The sequence below is a fragment of the Aphis gossypii genome, chromosome 1 (assembly GCF_020184175.1).
Source record: "Aphis gossypii isolate Hap1 chromosome 1, ASM2018417v2, whole genome shotgun sequence".
Classification (NCBI taxonomy): domain Eukaryota; kingdom Metazoa; phylum Arthropoda; class Insecta; order Hemiptera; family Aphididae; genus Aphis; species Aphis gossypii.
This window is the reverse complement of record NC_065530.1, coordinates 6,104,288-6,125,321: the sequence shown is the minus strand read 5'-3', so window position 1 is coordinate 6,125,321 and position 21,034 is coordinate 6,104,288. Positions and strand designations below refer to the sequence as shown.

The 21,034-nt window shown below is 27.2% G+C and overlaps 1 protein-coding gene across 3 annotated transcripts; it reads right to left on the bottom strand.

Moving 5' to 3' along the window:
* Positions 1 to 5,750, bottom strand: LOC114120264 (serine/arginine-rich splicing factor 7-like). Of its 3 annotated transcripts, none has more exons than XM_027982123.2 (5): positions 5,396 to 5,744; positions 4,155 to 4,389; positions 3,888 to 4,067; positions 1,672 to 1,826; positions 1 to 977 (listed from the first exon to the last, which is right to left on the bottom strand). In XM_027982123.2, the coding sequence occupies exons 2-4, from the start codon at positions 4,373 to 4,375 to the stop codon at positions 1,688 to 1,690; spliced, it is 540 nt and encodes a 179-aa protein (XP_027837924.1). In that variant the 5' UTR covers positions 4,376 to 4,389; positions 5,396 to 5,744; the 3' UTR covers positions 1 to 977; positions 1,672 to 1,687. The 3 variants fall into 3 exon arrangements, with proteins under 3 accessions (XP_027837924.1, XP_027837923.1, XP_050053347.1); XM_027982122.2 differs by having other exon boundaries at positions 1,676 to 1,826; positions 5,396 to 5,739; XM_050197390.1 differs by lacking the exons at positions 1 to 977; positions 1,672 to 1,826 and adding an exon at positions 3,474 to 3,709 and having other exon boundaries at positions 5,396 to 5,750.
* Between the last annotated feature and the right edge of the window lie 15,284 nt (positions 5,751 to 21,034).

The window sequence follows — 21,034 nt, the reverse complement described above, 5'->3', positions numbered from 1 at the left end:
TTATTTTATAATTAATAATATATTACGTTTTAAAAGAAATATAATGTGTTACATTAATTCATTTATTTCTGTTATATTTAGGTATCTGTGTTTATCTTTATTCTAACATTTAATGATAGAGTATGCGATAGATGTGTGCGCAAGCTCTACGACCCTTGTTATCGCTGTAAAAAAACCAGTTACTCCTAGATCCCCTCTACTAGCAGCCACGTATTAACCACCCAAGGCATGCTCATTCTGTTGTGCTTCATCAACATAATTTATAAAATTTACGTGTACGAGTAAATGACATTTTTTTTATTTTAGTTAAAAGAGTTAGTCAAGTCTCAATTACAATTATTAAAGTATTATTTAAGTGCTATTGTCTATAATATATATTAAATTAAAGTCTTATTTATAAATTAATACAAGTTTGTGTATTATTTATTAGCTATAAATTAAATAGAACTATAATACATTACGATAAATGAGCATGCCCATATATTATCAGTCAGCATTCGCCACTGTAATACATCGATGAGGAAATAAGCTAAAATTAAATAGATTAAGTGATTCAAGATTATTGATAACATATTAACTAATTAATGAACATTATTTTAGTTTTAAAGAAATTATTTATCTACTATTATTATTTATTTATTTTTGATTTCATTAATTATCCATTAAATTACAAAAATATTATGTAAGTAAAGCATACATCAAATACATTTAGTGCAAAGATAAAAACACAACTAATTAAAAAAAATAATGATAATAATAAATTATAAACAATATTTTCATAAAGAGAAATTTTAATATTTACTATTATACAGTTCTAACTAAAAAAAAAGTAAAATACATTCATAAGATAATTATAACCTTAAATCAAAAAAATTATAGTAGATAGGTCTCAGGTTAAGTCGTCTGTATTTGATCCATGCAAATATAGCATAACGTCCATAACGGTTGCTTGAGAAGCTTTGATACAATTTAACTGACTGTAAAAAAAAATTTTGTATTTCAAATTATATAATTTTAATGACATCAATTAATGTCTTTATATATTATATAAAAATTAAGCGTACAACGGGTTTGGATACAATGCATTCTAAAATTACTAAACCAATTTTGATTTTGCACAAGTATGTGATTTGGTCCAACTTAAGATACATAAGAGTTTGATTAAAGATATATATATATATATAACAGAGAGAGAGAGAGAGAGAGAGAGAGAGAGAGAGAGAGAGAGAGAGAAGAGAAAGAAGAATAACCAGATTGTTTGATTTTGGATAGTACGTCTGATGTTGTCTTATAATTCTAAATATAACTTTAAAAATAACAATTAAGGGTTAATTAATAATTTTTATTTTGCGAAAACAACCGATAATGGGTGACTGGTAGTTGTACATTGAGAACATTTCAGATTCAATGCAATTGTGAATCGAGAAAATCTGAGTCAAATACACCTGATTGCTTAGATTAAAATTATAATTTAAAATAATTTAAAATAATAACTAAAAATTAATATTAGGTATCTACCTCATTTACAAAACTAAATTTTCAAATTATCAATTAAGAACTTTCTAAATAATTTAATATAGCAATAATTCAAAGGACTTCAACAGCTGCAGCAATGCGTAGTCAGGTTAGTAATATATAACTTATAAATAATAACCATAAACAATGTTATACCCACATAATATTCTTCTTATCGACTGCGAGATCTTGACTTGGAAATTGAACGACTAGTTAATACAGACCTTGAACGGGAACGTGAAGGAGATCTTGAACCAGAACGAGAACGACGGCTGTATGATCGTGAACGAGACCGAGAAGGAGTGTATGACCTTTATACACAATATAAAATGATTAGCTACGTAATAAATAATTATATTAAGGCATAATTAAGTTTCCCCAAAGTATTTATACTCAATATTCTAAACATACGAAGAATATTATAGAGAATAGAACATTTTATAACCAAGAAAAAAAAAATTGTGATTTTATTAATTAGTTTATATATTCAATAATATAAAAAACTTATTTTCTAGAATTATGATATGATAAATTTAGTTATGAAATAACAATATTTCTCATCTTCAAGAATTTAAGGAAATATTTTCTTATTTTAATAAATTATATTTTATTTTCTAAAATGTTTAATAATAATAATAATAAAAAAAAATAATTTAAAGAATAATTTCTGTGATTGATAAATGGTAATTATGATTTAATATTAATAATGCATTTATAATTATTTACACTAAATACATTTCATAAATATTCTATTTTTTTTTGTCTTAAAAACAGTTTTTAAGTACTATATTATGTCCATACAAATATAATCATTTTTTTACATGTTATATTGAAATATTATACTCTACAGTTTTAAAACAACAAACATATTATATCAATAGAATGGTGTATGTATATATTAATTTATTATTTAAGATAATAACACGTATTTAATTGTAATATGCAAACTTTCTTGAAATATTATATTATATTGTTATTTAATGCGTGAAGCCTAGATATGGTTGCACTATTTATTTATTCATAAATATTAAAATTGAATAATAACTATAATAAATTACTCATATTTTTGTTTTAACAATTCATTTTTTTTTTTTTTTAATTCATTCAATATTATTTTTATAGGTAAATATATTGATATTATATACAAATAAAATTTAATTAATAATAGGTAATGATTTTTTATGATATTATTGCACAAATGAATTAATTGATAGTGATTTTTTTCACTATATTAAAAATTGGGTATTCATAAATCAAGCAGAAAGATAGAATTATTGTTTTATTTTTGATAGCTACAACACATCTCATGATTATTTATTTTCAATTTACGAACTAAGGACACATATAGTTGATTTTTAAAATTTAAATTCAATTATTAAACAAAGTTTATAATAGGTACCTATTTTCATTATTTAACTAATAGGTATTAATATTTAAAAAACAATGCATTTATATCATTACTATCAAATATTTAATTTGAGTTAATAGTTAGTAATACGTAAAATATTTGATAACATTAAAAATAAAAATACAAATATATATTTAATATAAAATTTTAAACTAAATTTACCGTATTATTTATTTAAGATTTTTTATGTTCAATTATACTAAATTAAGCACGCTTAGTGCATTATATTCTTTTAAAATATAAATGCAATGGTTAATAACGAACATATTAAATGTTTTCATATAAAATTAATATTAGAAGTATAGTATTGATTTTATGTTTATTATTATTATTAATTTAAGGAATTCAAAGAATATCCAATTTAAATAAAATATAAAGTAAATATAATATTTATCCCATTGATCAATATAATCCAACCTGCTCTTGTGATTTAATTAACTCACATAAAAAAACGAAGTTCAACATTCTCCTAAAATGACATGGTGGTAATGCTATGTAGACAGCCAGTGGCGTTATGTAGATCTAATTTATAACTCTTTCTGTATCTGAATGTCTGTGTACGTTCACCGATAGCTAATTAGAGCATCAGAATTAAAATCATTAGGTTGGTTGGGTTCGATGGGGTTCTAGTGTAGCTGAGTACATCGATAAACGCAGACAGACAGATAGTAGCGCCGTAGTCCGACGACTAACACACATTGCTCGAAGTAGATCAAAATATATTATTTTGGTTGAGAGCTCTACGACGATCGACACTACGAGACGAGACGCTCTCAGCCGAACATCCTACAAAAATGGCCAATTATAGTCATTTTTACAATTCCATTATTTAAATGGTGGTGTCAATAATCTACATTAAATAATTTATCTTAATGTTCACAAATAGTTGAAGACTTCACCACAAAAAAAAAAAATTAAATGGGTGAAGCCATTAGTTAAATAATTGAACAAAACATAAATTTACCTGCGTCGTCCTCCTTTAAAACGTCTACAATCACGAGCATAATGTCCTCTATCACCACATTCATAACATTTGTCTTCAGGATGGAATGGACGGCCTCGACGAGGTGGGCCTCCCCTATAAGCACCTTTACGTGATCCAGCATTAGATAATTCTACTCGGACTCGTCTACCACAAATGCTCCTAAAAAACAATACGAGTATGAGAAATAACTAAATTTGTTAAATGGTGTAACATTTGTCAGAGATAAAAATTATTTTTTATAATTACCTGCCATCTAACCCTCTAACTGCATCTTCTGCATCTCTTGGATCTTCAAATTCAACAAAAGCAAAACCAGGAGGATTACGGGCAACCCATACATTACGAATTGAACCATAGTATGAAAAAGCATCTTCTAAATCTTGTTTGGATGCAGATGATCCTAGATCACCAACATATATTTTGCAATCTGGATTACCAGAATCCCTGTATCTTGATGACGATGACATGTTTAAAATAATATCTGTAACATAAGATATAATTAATTAAAAAAAGGTACCTCATTGGCTTATAACTCTGGATGAAACTGTAATACATATAATTATTAGTTATACCTATCTTGTTTAATATAATTTCATAAAAAATAACTTTATGATGATTTAGTTTTAGTGCAAGATAATTCTATAAACTATATTTTAAGTACCTAACTTGAAAATGAAAATATTTTCTTTACATAAATACTTAGACAGATAAAATGAGTCTTTATCAAATCTTTTATCAGTAGAAAATTAGATACTTAATAATAATAATACAGCTGAATAATTATTGTTAAACATTGGTATAATAAATTATCCTAATTTAGATTACATAATTCATAAATATAATACACACAAGAATAATACAGATTAATATTGAACTTTATGAGAATGGATAATGAGTACAGTTATCAATATGTTTTATTTCATTGTCTATTTCTCTCATTTTAAGGCATGGTATAGTTATTACTATGATTTAAAGTATATTATCTGTTTTCTTATCTACATTTTACTTTTATGGCATATACGTATTGTAATAAAAAAGTAATATTTGTACAAGGTTCATGTTATACAAACAGAAGTCTAATAAGTCATAAGATAAAACAAGTATGGATAAAAAAACAGAACGTTGTAGAATGTAGTCGAAATGGACAACTAACATTATGCATTTAATGTCTCAAAGTTCTTAATATATTACGATTTGAAATAATAGGCAATACCTACGGGCTTGGTTATACCCTTCACACTCTATGCTTATTGAAAACAAGTCTGATAGGCGCCTAATAGTATACGTACAACCGATAATAATAAAAATAATTTGAATTTTGTGGGGAACTCGACGATTGTCAACAGTAAGCAGTAAATTATCGCTGCGACGAGCTCGGATTCAACGGCGATCGACAAACGGGGGCTGCATCGTCGACAGCGGGTGATCACAGAACGAGCGAAAATCGTCGGTGCCGTTCGGTCCCGCCGACTCGATTAGAGATTTACCTTGTGCTGTTGACCAGTCGTCGTTATGTTTAGTAGTTGAGAGGCGTCCTGTCGATGGCAGTCCGTTTCAGATTTCCTTTCGGCGTTGTCGTGGAACGGTCGACGGCGGACGCGGGTGGACCGGGCGACGTCTCGAGGAGTGTGCGTACGGTTGTCGTCGGTCACCGACTCGTGTCAGCACTAAGAGTAGAACACAGATAAGGCAATCGGCGAAAGCAGCTGCCGCTTCGATCAGTTTTCGGTTTTAATATCGTCTTCAATGGATGAATGGAAGTGCGAGTGCCGGTCACCTGGAGTGTGTGTACTCGTGCTGGTGGCTGATGGGTGGGCGAGTGCAGGCGGTGGGCGGTGAGACATTCGCCATTTTACCGAACAGTGCAATAATTATTGTGTCCGAATCACGGGGCCCCCAGTGTGACCACCGAGCTACGGTTTATTGCCGGTGGGTTGGCTAATTGGCGGCGCGAACTCGCCCAAGGTGTAGTCGATGCTGTCTGTTTAAACGTGGACCTTATACCCATAGACCGCAGGTCCGGTGAATACGAATCGGATCCGTGACAACTAGAGAGCGCTGCCGTTTTGGTGACCGATAAATCTCGAGCGTAGATAAATAATATATATTAATATTATGTAGACAATATTAAATAAGAGGGACGTTTATATTATAATATTATATTAGCTGCGTCCCGTCGGCCATCACGACCGTGTTACCTACTCCAAAATATAAAATAATATGATGCACTTGATCACTCGAAGTTAAAAAATACGTTTAAATTTATTCAATGTTCATATACATATAATAATAAATTAATAAATAATATTTTTATATGAAAAAAAAAATATATATTTGTTCGTTATTTAAATTTTAATATTCCTTACAAAATATACTACGGCGGTTGCATGCGCACAATGATTTTTTGACTAGTCATTAAAATTGTCGGCCCGGATATGATCTCGTTTAGTCAGATTAATTATATTTTTCATATCGATAATTTTTCAAATTTATACGAATTTACTTAACGAATGAAATTTAAACTCACTCGTTAATTTTATTTATCAAAAAATTGCAAAATAATATTTTTTTAATTTTTCTATTACCTATCATACTCAAATATCTTTGTATCCCATTATACGCTGTCATGATAAAATATTCAAACAGAAAAATATAGCTTCTTAGTATAGGGAGTAGTACTGTACTAAAATATATTTTATTAAACACTCACATTGTTCTGCGGTAGTACGATCTTTCTGGACAAACATGAAAACAGAAAATGTTTAGAATTATTTATTATTTATTATCCATTATTATTTTATGGTTTAGTTTATTTTAATGCTTTTTTTTACATAGTTAAAATTATATAAAATAAAAAATAAAAATGGTAAACAATTTACTTTAATAATGTTAAAAATAATTGTTATCTATATAATAATGTTATATTTATATATACCTATAACCTGGGGAATGATGATTCCGTATTTTCAGTTAGTCATCTTATGTGACCATGGATTACACAATAAACCACTTTCCCGAACTTTCATTACTTTCATTAATAAATATTTGTACTACAATATTAAGAATTGTATACCTACTATACTAATACTCGTACAATATTATATTACAATTAGAACAACATACAATTTTAGCTTATATCCCCCACAAAAAAAAAAAAAAATATTGATTTTTAGTTACGGCCCTAAATATGTAGTATTCTAATAGTTGATAAAATGAAATTATTTTTTTATTGTAGGTAATATAATTTTAAGACTTAAGTAAGTAGTTAAAATATAATTTAAATCTTTGAAAAATCTTACTAAAACATGTGTGAACATGTTAAAAAAAATTCAGTTGGTAAGTACTAAATATCATATCTGACGTTTCTGCTCACTCGATAGCTAAATAAAATAATATAGATAGATTACATTTTTTAATTTCTAAAAACGTTAGTTACAGATAACAAAAATATACTGTAACAATATTAGCAAATAGACTAAATAATATTAGGTACACCAATAATTATTATTTTACCACGTCTAGTCTTGAAATTGTAATAATAACAAATATGATGTGTATATGTATCAATGATACTCATAGTCATATTATATAATATTATAATTAAATCTGATGGTTAATTTTCACTACTTACATATTGGAATTCCGAACAGTGCACATGTATATTATAATGGTTACTTACATATTATTATAATAATATTGTACTAGTATACTTAGATGATTTCCCGTGCCGCCGGAGAGTATTATTATAATTTATACAGTCTGTTGTTGCATTAAACACACACAAATAATATTGACGGACTGTTGAAATAATTACGAGACAGTCGTTCCGTAGGGATAGAAGTTTGTGTAGTGGATATGGATATGGCAATATGGTAAATACTAAATGGCTATTGGGCGCTTATATGGCCTGCACGCAGTATTGCAAGATCTAAGATGACAATATTATATTATTATGCTGTATAATGATGTACAATTTCACTGCAGTCAATGTGACAAATTCGTTCACAATAATAGACATCGAACTATATTCGTCAAATGTTTACACCACAAGAAATATACCAAAAGACCCTGGACGATTGATGGAATAAGCTAAAGAAACATCCCCTAAATTGACAGCTTTTTCAGAGCTATTTACATTGAAATCAAAATTAATAGTAAAATAATATATAAATCGATAAATGTAAAAAAAAAAAACTATATTTTTAAAATTATATTATGTATAGAAAATGATAATATAAACATTTATCATGTTTTATCAGTAAAATTTATCGGGTCGAGTTTACATTTGACTTTTTTCCCTGTTAATTCAAGGCAAAATTTACAACAAAAAAAGTAATCGTGCACAGAGCTTACATACGCCTTATTTTAAATTTAGATAACATCTATCTAAGCAGTTTTAGATATATTTATATTATAGTTTTTTATGTATGGCATAATCTTCTAAGGCTGTCTTTAGTCCATATTCGTAATCAAATTTATAACTTACTCAAATTAATTATGGTATAAAATTTTTTTTTAGATTCTAAGTTTAACAATGTGTAAATTTTTACGTGTCTATAATCACCTTTGGGAGAAATAAAAATGCTTCAATTTACAACTTTGGGGGTGCTTACTAGTTGAAAATTGGATCTAGCTGATTCCTACTTGGGAATCGTGAGGGTTAAAACTTTAAAAGTAAAAAATTCTCAGTTAGTTTTAAATAAAGTGGAACAACGCGCGGTGATTTTTATGTAAAACCAATACTTGACAAAATCGATTTTTCTTTTTGTTGTTATTTATTCAAAAAGAATAATTGTTTTTAAATACTTGAATTATTTACCAGACTTACCAATAGTATATATTTATATTTCCTATACACATAGTAACATTTTATAAATACTTTGAAATTTTTGTGTTATTTATAAAAATAATTATTGAAGTTTGAAAATGTTTTTTATAATTTTTTTTTATATAAAATATCATAAATAATTATTGGATAGGTAGAAATTTTCGAAAATATAATACAACATAGTTTAACATATTAGTTAATACATATCTTAATGTGCCTACAGCAGACCGCTACCCACTTGCCCATCTTATTTTTACAATGTATTTCATATTATTAAATTATAGGTACAAACATACAACATTCATCATATTTCATAAAAATAATTTATTGTTGTAAGTACAAATCAGTGACTTAAATTCCATTGTAATATTGAGAATAAATTGTACAATAATAGCTGTGTGGTAATTCAGTATAATATGTGTGTAAAAATCCATTTAGTTATAACTCCCAGAACTTTTGTGTGCAGTAGAATCGTATTTTATCGGATTTATTCCACCTAAGATTTTTTTAAGAGTATTGACGATATTACTTATTCATGAGATTAATTTCGAATATAAGATTCAATTGAAAATTGTGTTAAAACATAAAATATTCGATACTGTAACATTATATGTTACACATTTTATTTTTTATTCGATGCATGCTCGTAGTGTGTGCCGATACTCCTTCTTTCTATTTAAAGAATTTTAGGATTATATAGGTACATATTTTACATATTATAAATACATTTTTTTAGTTGGATTTTAATATTGGAGTACCATCATGGTTGAATTAGCCATGTAAATCACGTATGACGTGCGTGCTAAGAGTTATTTATTTACGATTAAAATGAAATCATCTCATCGGAAACCCTGAAATAAATTATTTAATTGCAGCGTATACTTATATTTTTCAAGTCAAGCTCCAAGCTAATAAAACAAGCGGTTATGTTGTCTAAAACTGGAGCCTAATATATATAAAGCTTTTAAACCGCAATCATGAAGTCTGAAAAACAAGTTAATAGGTAGGTACACGGTCGAAACTAATGTTTTTATATGCTTGCAATAAATAGCCAAGCGCTAAACATTATATTATATAGGCCTATTGAGACCCAATGTGTTGTTATAATAAAATCGTGAAATTTTAAAATTATATTATCGGATCATTGCAGTATATCAGTGTTGTATTTGATTGGATGATGAAATTCTCCTTTGAGAGACAGTATTGGGTTTTTCATTTATTTATAATTGTATATAACCAATAATAAAACTGTTAAATTTAATAGAAATTTAATATTATAAAAAAAAAATATAAATATTATATCTATGAAATGAATTCATGTGAGGTATAATAGCAGCTAAAATTGTCTGAGCTTCAGTTACACCATCGATGCAGGTATTCAAGCTGTCAAACGGTTTAGGTATATCGTACAACAATTTTACAATTTTCTGTTATGCAATTTATATGTTGGCATTGTTATATATCAATTGTACCTTGGGCTCTCGGCTTTTATGTGTGTTAAATGAGTATACTATTTATTTATACTTAAATGCAGAAGTGTTTGTTATTCGACGGTAGCTAGTTGGAGACTTATCGCACTTGGCGTTTGGGATTACGAAGAGACAAATTTTATTATGTGTGATAACTGCAGTAATACTATGTCAGCGGTTTTGCGACAATCTCAGTACAAACTAAGTTTTTTAAACAAAAACTCCGGAAACAAAGTCGGTATTTTTGAAATTACACTTTTTGTTTTAATCAATACATAGTACTACGTCATGTATGTAAATAATAATCTGACCAATTCAAAACATTAAATCGGAATAAGACTCATATATTATATAATAATTATAAAAATTAAACTTAAATCCTTGAAAGTCTATAATTAGTATAATTCTACATAGTCGTCTAGTATGCTAAAACAATTACCGAATTACAAATGAAACGATTAGAAAAACAATGTTTTTAGAATAAAAATTCTATGGACCTTATGAACAAATACATACATAATACATATAAAATGAAATAAAAGTATACGTTTCATACTTGATGACTATAAATTGAACGTTGTATACTTTGTGTAACGTTTATTTTAATAGAATAATAAAATAATTATCTAGTGTTCCTATTATAGGCCTAACATTAATATTAAAAGTTTTGTCTGTATATATAATAAATTCGTAATATACATTCGTTAAATAAATATACTTGTATTAGAGTATTATATATAGCACATATACCATCTCTTTTTCTTTTTATCAATATTCTGAGAACTTGAATGGACCAACGAAATGCGTGAAAAATAAATTCAATCAATTTTTAGGTAAATAAATAAAAAAAAAATTAAAATTGGATTTTTATTCATGGTCGATGTTTGTTTTTCACTCCTTGTGTAGTTGTGTATTCACATTTAATGGGAAGTATTAGTCTTGAAAACTAACGGTAGGTATTGTCGAAGTTGTTAATGCGTATGTGTAGACATGCACTGGCGATTTTCACATCATTTATGCAGTTATTTGTAGTCTGTAGAGTTACGAGTGTATACGAGCTGTATATATTATATTGTATTTCATTTACATTTTTGTTGTTTTTCTGATAATAAAATCACTGTGATAGTTGTATTTAATTTAAAGTTTATTAGATATATTTTTGCATCCAAACAAGCTAAATTACTGAGGGGCGTTGTTATAAAAGTGTAATAATCATATAATCACAACAAGATCATGTTAAATGTGAGATTATGGAACGAAAATTTATTGTACACAGAAAAACTTATATTACAACTAATTTATCTAAAATGTATATATCTATAAATGTCGAAAAAAGGATACACCAATATGGGTGTTTAAGATTAGAAAAAAAAATAATGCTTATTGCCAAATTTTAAAATGCTTAAATTTAATGTAGTTTGTTCATTTCAGACATGGTTTTAACTATTACGGTATCAAAAAGAACCCATTATATGAAGTTACATTAGTAAATATAAATCCAAAAGAAACGTACCTATTTTCCTTTTCATATGTAAACTTAAAAATTAGAAACAGATCTTACATAAATATAATTATAATCCATTTGTAAAGTCCGCAGTGTAGACCGCAGACGTTAAAACACTTAAAACTTTGTGTAAAACATAATATTATAATAAAATATATTTTTGTAACACGGCGCATTGTATATGCAATTGTCGTACTACAACTCGATGCAATATCTATAATAATATGTTGATTGTATGCCTCGATACTTTCTGTTTTTCGTGTAATAAATAAATAACCATTATAAAATTCTTGTTATTATTTATTATATATACAAATATACAAACAAATCACAAATTTATCTGATTAAATAAAAATATTATTATTATAATCATATTATAAATCAAAATCATGACCTAAATAATCATACAATATAATATTATGATATAATATAATATATATTGTTATCTATATTTAAAAAATGTCTAAATGATTATGTTTGAGATCGTGTATATTCTGTAAACACTTGTATTATGATTTATCACAATTAGTCTATGAAATTTTTTTTAAATTTATTTCATCTTCTATCTTTTATTGTTTTCAAGAAGTGTATACTATTATACAAATTAAGTCTTCTATACTTTTGTGAGTATAGGTTGGGACGTAAAAAACTTACTTTCTAGATGTTAATTTTGATAAAACGAACAAGTTATTAATATGATCCGTTGATTTTTCCTAGCGTTTAGATATTCTTCGAATGGTTTTAATAAGCAAACGTCCGCCATACCCATAAATGTGTACAAAATATTAGTTCATAGCTTATAAGCTATATTTGGTTCATGGTCGTGCACCTCGGTGTTTGCTGATTTGTTTGCTGTGTTATAGTTTAATCGAATAATCAGTGATAGAATTTCGAGTTTAAAGTTCGTGAGCTGTAACAGATTTCATAGAAATGATTCATAAATTAATTTTACTATTTAGTTATTAATTCTATTTAGATGTATATTGTTATTTCGCTATGAAAGTATAAATCGTAAACAATAATGTCTAAAAAAAATTTCCGTATTATTTCTGAAAATGGATTATTCATTAACAATAAAGATTATTACTCAACCATAATTTTTGAATGTTATTGTGTATTGTAATAATACAACATATATTCAGTCAGTTATTCCCTATAGGTATTTAGTATGTTATTGCAGATTAGTTATTCGTTATTATTTCCAATCAATATTATGTAAACCATTCAATCTCTACGGATTTAGCTTTTAATCATAATTCTTGTCTACTTTTAAAAGGTCGGGATGACGATCATATTTAGTTAACGTCATGTTGTAAGAGGATGTTAGTACATAATTTGTTTTCTCTCTTCTAACCTACGTGAAACATAGCAAATTTTCGTTTGAGAACTATTTGGTGTTGTAAAATTTATTATTAGACTGACCTATATTATCGCACAATTTAAATTTGAGAGTATTATAATTTGTGTCTGTTTTGTAAAATAATCTCTACAAACAGACATTTTACATTCTTATATAAACATTTTTATTTTATTAACTACTTGTATTAGCGTATTATAATTTATAAATGATCATATACTCGTATTGCAAAAAAAAAAAAAAGAAATATTTCTAGTAAATTTTTTATAATATGTCAATTTGGTCTAATATTAAAGCTAATAGCACTCATGGTTGGTTCTACTGGAACGAAAACTTACCATGTTTCATGTCAGTAAAAATATAAAGCAAACAATAGTACCACACTGATATCCTTAAGTTATCTTGAGTGTTACCTTTGTATAGATTAAAAACTGAACATTGTAGATTTTTGTACGTTTAACACTATTTCACTGATTAGCCAATAGCCATAGAGCCAATTTTACGATTGCAATGTATGTTAACGACTGAAAATATACCGAATTAGGTAGTAAATATACCGTATAAGTATTTTTTCCGAGTCATATGCAGAAATACGATGATACTGAGTTTAACGAAGTAATGATGACGTTCGGATTAATATATTTTGCAGTCAGTATTATAATATTTACGATACTATACAGCGCATGTTGTACATTATAAAATATATGTGTTTTACAGTATAATATAGGAAACAATTCGTGGGAATACATATTATTATTTATCGATAGTATTTTTCTCTTGAAATAATATAGGTTTAGTTTGTGTACGTATTGTGAATATATGATATTGCTGAACTAACACTTAATATTTATTAAAATATATTATATCAGAATGTGGACAGAAAGCAAAAAAGTATAAACCACCATTTTCACTATTTTATCGTCATTATAGACGTTTGAAACTCGAACGTTATTATTCTAGCATGCATATATTATAAAAATATGTATTATATAATATAATATACAGGTGTTGGGTGTACGCGTGGATGTCGTACGGCAAAGTATAATAATAATATGAATGATTGATGATTTGAGAGAGATAATAAAAATCACCCACTCGTGTCGGGGTGTTCTATTCTATTATATTATTATGTGGTATTCGTGTAAAATTTCGTTGTTTGTGATTTTTTTGAACAAACACAATATTGTAAAGGAAAAAAAAAACACGAAGACAAACGGTGGTCCCATAGTTATTGCTGAAGTATTGCAATCGTACACCGTCTGTAAAACTTAACATTTTTGTTTGAACGTGAGTCCAGTATTATAATATTAATTTTTAGGCTTTATTACACTGCTGAAGTGAGCATAGGTACTTACCAATATGTTATTATAGTTGTACAGAGCTCCTATATAGGCCGTAATATAATGTTTTATACCAGGTAAAAGGTAAAAATATACTCATTATTTTCTAATGGTCAAAAGAAAAAAAACTAAACGATACTAATAACAAACCAGCACGCATGTATTATTAAATGAATGCTATCTAGAATACCTGAAAAAGGTAGCAATTAAGGGGTGACATTTGATTGTCTGATAAAAAAAAAAATAAACGTAAATAGACCTACTCCCATTACTTCCATTAATGCATTATGAAGTGTGTTAGGTCACGACTGAGCAAAATCTACGCAATAAAAATATATTAAAATATACCATGAAATTAAAAAAAATAATAATAATAATAAAAAAATAGGAAAATAATAGGCAACCACAATACTGTATAATAGATTGTAGGGTACAGTATACACTGGATCTATTTTGTTATTGAGTAAGTCATTGTAATGTAAGTGTTAACATTAAATTCAATGATAAATCATTACGGACGATAAATGATTCTGAGCGAAAATAGTTTGTCATACTTTATTAAATTACAAAAAAAACTAAAATTATAATTTTTAGTTCAAATATTTAATTTATAATGAATTCGAATTTAAAGTGTCTAAAAAAAAACTTGTTTGCGTATTTTTACATTTTTAACTTCAAATGCTTATAAATAAAATTGAACTTATATTTGTCTATCTTTCATATTTTTAAATGGTTTTTATGATAAGGAATCATGTAATGATTGTATTACATTTTAAGTTTTTTACTTTGTGAAAATTTTTTATTAATATTTAAAGAATAAAACTAAATAATGTCAAATTACTTCAAATAGCTCAAAAAGAGATTAAATGCTTTGAAAATTATACTAAGTAAACAATTAGTGAAAATTTTAAGTGTACTATAATTATAGTGTTATTCGTTTGGTAACAATTTTCGTTTATTAAATGTTTTTTTGTTTTACTCAATTATTAAGAAACCTATGAAAAGTATTGTGAACTTTTTATCTTGTCTCCCAAATAGTACCAACAAGATATAATTTTCTACCAAAAACCATCTTTAAAGTTTGAGATCTAAGCGTTTAAAATTTTATAATTAAATAGATTGACCGACCTCCATTCAGAATAGTTTTTCGTTTGCAACGATTTATCATTTAATTTAAATTTAATTAATTTAATACTGTAAACTATTTAACAAACTAGATCTTCAAGACTTTTCAAAATAAAAGATCAGAAAATTTCTTGTAATTGAAAAAGTATCTTTAGACACACACAAATAAACATACATTATTGTAAAATTAATCTTATTTATATTATTAATATACGTTATAGTAATTATTCGTTGCTCTGTTTAAGAATTAAATACATACAAATTTATTTATTTCATAGTGTAAAATTCACGGTACATTGCCATGAGAATTAGAATAGTTGCTTCATACAGATTTTTAAGTTTTTATTTATTTTTTAATGAAACAACCTACACATTACTATATGCTTCTACTAACATGAACCAAGTTTAAAAAGCTCACTTAAATTTTAGTAAGTATATAAAATGTACTTACAAAAGTTGAATTCATAATTTAAAATAACCAAACGATTCTCCCATTATGTAACTTGACATTAAAATAATAAAAATAAATGTAAAAAAGCTCAAACAATTACAACTAAATTTAATTTTAGAAGTTTTTAAAATAGAGGTTTAAATATTTTGAATTTGTTCATAACATTATAAAAAACTGAAAATGATCAAACAGCTTAATATGTTATAATACATGCTTTTTGAATAAGTAAGAAGGCAGAACTCACAAATAACTTACTTATTATTGAGAAAACTTTAGGTAAAATTTTTGAATTTGTGTGACTTATCGTTCAGAAATTATGTTACCATCATACTTGGGGGAAATGTATAAAGTCTATTCACAGTAATAAGTATACATTATACAGGTATGGTTATCACATGGGAGTATGCGTGAGTGACATGCGTTAATTTAATTTAATTTTTTGTGATATATCAGACGAAACGTAAATTGGACGAAATTCTCAACGGACATAACATACTTATACACACATATACACATTACACAATAATACTATTATATATATGAGATGATATCTTGATTGTTATTTTAATGCCATAATATATACTTAGTATGTATTCATAGTATTATGTAACATAGCTTACAGTATTAAATATTAATATATTTTTTAAATGTAATTATATATTTAACGTTTTTATTTAAAGTACCCACAGAGCGCTTAAAATCCTTCCATATAAGGATATATCTGTAAAAACATGTTTCGTCTCGAACGAAGGGAAGAATTAGATATGGCCGCAAAGCAATTGGTCGATAATAAAAACGTTAAGGTCCATTTAATTGGCACGTCGCGGTCGCGTGTCAGTCTAGTTTCAATACGGTTCAAGAAACACGACGACTGTAGTTTCCACAAACTCTCTAGAGTATCATGGATGACGCCAAGATTTACACGATACCCTAAATTTTACCGAACAACAATCGATACCGTTTCCGCGATTGAGTGGAGCATAATTAAAGACACTATTGTGCGGAAAATACGATCGGTTACTTATGAATGTACCTACCTATATTTTTATTTATTTTTTGTAATTTAAATCTGGAGATAGATTATCGGATCTCACTAAAATAACATGCCTTGGTTAGGTTAGGCCTAACTTAAGCTGGGTTCAGTGTAATGAACAATTTTACATATTATTTTATATTATTTATAATAATAACAATTATATTATAAAATGGATAAAATGAATAAATATAAAAAAATATTTGACATTTAATTATTAAATACGGTGTATAAAAAGAAGAAGAAAAATATTAATATTAATGTTTTCGAAAAATTATGGAATAGTTAGCGTGAGATATATTTTTTGAATAGTGAAAATTGCATGTTGTTTATATTGATGCGATATTATAATTTATTAAATAAATGGGTTTTAATGGAAACAAAAATCTTCGATAGTCGGTTTTATTAGGCCAAACAAATGAAAAATTGTTTACTGCATACTTATGGTGTCCACTCCATGATAACCCATGGTATAATAAATTGTGTTTTTTAAGGCATACGTTTTTATATTCTATTCAACTACTTACACAATTTGTTGATCTGATAACTTTTTTACTAGCTTATCTTATAATTTTATTTTGTAAAGTTTGAAGCTGTACGAAAATTATAGAGCATTATCATAATCCCATTTATCAAACTCAATAAGTCTTGTTTAATTAAAGATTCTAAAAGTGCATAACAATATACTGAAATGGTAGAATACTACACAGTTGATGTATTACATAAATCATTTTTCACCTATCTAAGACAGATGTAATCTGGTATTTATGTTTCATACTTGAAGACATTTCGATACCAAGATATTTACTATAGTTTGAAACTACGCATTGACTGATTTAAAATTACATAATCCTATCGACATACTTCGACATCAGGTATTTTGTTATATTTAAACGGAAATTATATTTTAGAAAGCGAATAAAACAAGATAACTGACTCATCAAAATTAAAAATAAATTATTAGTATACAACCAACTATCGATGTATAATATATATCATATTTTTCTTAATATATTTTAAAACTTCGTTTTAAGTATCACCAATACCAATTAGGATAGTGTCGCTCTCGTACATAACTAGTAATTTTTTAGGTTAAATGATTATTTAATTATATAACTAGTGAAATATAACGTGGTATGTACATTGTGGTATTCCGCATTTTATTGTTAATTCATCATTACATTGTTCGTTTTTATAATTTGTTTTCTGGTATTGAGATAAGATATTAAAAGAAATGAGTAAAATAAAATATCTCTATAGCCTATATCATTCGTTATATATATTAATATTATTAATTATGACATGTGTTGAAGAGATTGGTCATTGGGTTGCATGGTGGCAGTGATGAAGAATTGCTTGTAAGGCTACTATTAATGCACTATACACGCTAGTCTTTAGACTTCATATATATAGTATACATTTTGAAATGTATATATTATATGAATGTCAAATATGACTTGCGGCGTCGAAGTGCGCACAAATGGATACATTTTATGAATTTTATAAACAGAATGAAAAAAAAAGAAGATTTTTTGAAATCTACACAGGGAATTTATATTAATATTGTATATATAACTTTCGCCTGTTACGTAATATTGTGCTCACTGTATAATATTTTACAATATCCTATCTCGTCGGAGTCGATTCGCATATTCGTCCTCGTACCCTAGTTGAAAATATTACTTATCTAAATTCATATCATTTTCATTATTTAAGTGACATTGCAGTATTGTCAAAAACTATTTTGGTTTTTACAAACTTGACACATAAAAAAAAAAAAAACTATTTCAATTTAAATCCGTTCAACTAAAACTGAACAGAGTTAGTAATTATATTAATATCCAAAGCTTGATTTAAATGATTACCTAGGGACTTTATAATAGTCACCTGTCACCATATTTTGTTTTAATTTAAATGACTCGCAAAATCGTATACTATCAATGCCAATATTATTATTATAATTTATAAGACTTTTATTATTTACAAGAACCGTGTACGAGAAAATCGTGTTATTTCAGGATAATAAATATAATGAGAAAAAAATGTACCATCTGCATTTTGTGAAATGAGGCACGTCCGCAGGCGTTTTTTTACAATGATAATCATGAAAGACTCGTGCCAATAAACTGCAATGATCAAAATATCGAATACTTATAAAATATTATCATGGTTTGAAGTAGTAGTCGTCGCTCATTTGCAGTTTTCCGGCATGTGGCTTTTATTTTTAATAGGAGCTCCTCCTCCCTCTTCATTTAAGTACTGTGCTCCGAAATTCATTAATCTATCTTTGCTTATAAATATATTATAGCGTCATCATTATATCAGTTTTGTTGGATACTTATAAGAAATAATATTATTATACTCTGAAAAAAAATCTACCAGTATAAAACATCTGATCATGCATCCTGTTATAAAATAGTCTACTAGGAATCACGGAGGAAGTATTAAATAACTGATTAGTGACATAACCTAATCGTATCAAGTAATGGAAAAAAAACATAAACATAAAAGTATTATTAAACTTTTTACACTGCTATCGTATTCCGTGTTATAGCTGTGTGTCCCGCGTTCAGACTTTTTTTTTGTTATTTGGTACTCTAAATTAAAAATATCGTTTAGGTAAAACAATTTTATTTCTTGTGTAGACCGGGTGACTTTATTTCTCCCATAGTCTATATATTGTAGTATATCTCATACGTACATAGTGTTTTCAGTCATTAGTCTTGGTCTTGTTTTACTCATAACTACATAATATTAATACGAATGATTAATCTTTATTTTGTTAAGTGTTCAAAGGGGTCTTAAGCTTCTTACAGCGTCTAGTATCATATCGATGAGTTTGTAAGACTAAAGCTACACTAAATATCTATGTATGACTCCGAATAAAACATATTATAAAATAAAGATATTTTTGAAATGAAAAATTTAAAACTTTTGTAGAAAAAAAGACAACTGCACTTATAATATTTATATATAGTTAACTAAACATGTATCACTGTATTATATGACTGCTGTTATTACGTATTATAGTCTTAAAACATCTTTATAAAAACATCAATTAGTAGTTATTCAAATTATCGGCATCTCGATTACAATCCAGCTGAGAGGTAAATCGCTGGAAATGTTATGTTTGTAATTTAATTGTAAATGTTTTATTTTCGATTCGACGAACAGAATTTTATACAGTTAAAACGAATTCTGAACTGACTGTGAATAAATAATATTTAACAAGTGTATCTATATCATAATACAAGTCAATAGATTTATAATATAGCAAAATCATTTTTTAAAACGTACAAATTTGAATAGTTTTAGTGTTGGAAATGGTACACGGTTTAGTTTTCCAATATTCAAGTGTGATATCGACTGGCGACTACAAATGAGGATCATCTGTGTTATAAAATCAGATATTGTCCCTGCGAAGTGCGAACATAATAAACTAGACGTTCGATTGATCGTGAACAAAATAATATTTACGTGTTTATTTGTCGGCGTAAATTGTAACGACGCGGAAACCCTGCAGATTACGATTGGAGGATACGCTGCAGCTGTAACGCGAAAACATTCAGCACGTGTAATTCGGTTGATGCGCCAATAACTGACGAATACATTGATGCACAGACCATTTACTTATTTCTAAAACGTTCCATCTTGTATCGGTTTTTTCTCTCCGCTCTTCTATTATAAACTCGAGAACGCGTTTAAAACGACGAAATAAATCTTCGCCGACAACATCGTGTTCGGCACTAACACGATGATTATTATACTTCTAGAATCGAACAAGCAAAAAAATTACCGAACACATAATGAATTCGTACTGCAAAACTTTAGCCGTTTCTTATTGCTATTATTTTTTTTCTCCACTGCGCGCTCGTTACTCCACAGAAAAGTAAACTTCAAGCCCATGCAGAGGTACTATTATAGCTGTATATCGTATATGTGTTGTAGTACCTACACACAATCGATATCCGGTTTTCACGTATATGTGTGCATTAGGCTGGTTTCCTTTATATATATTT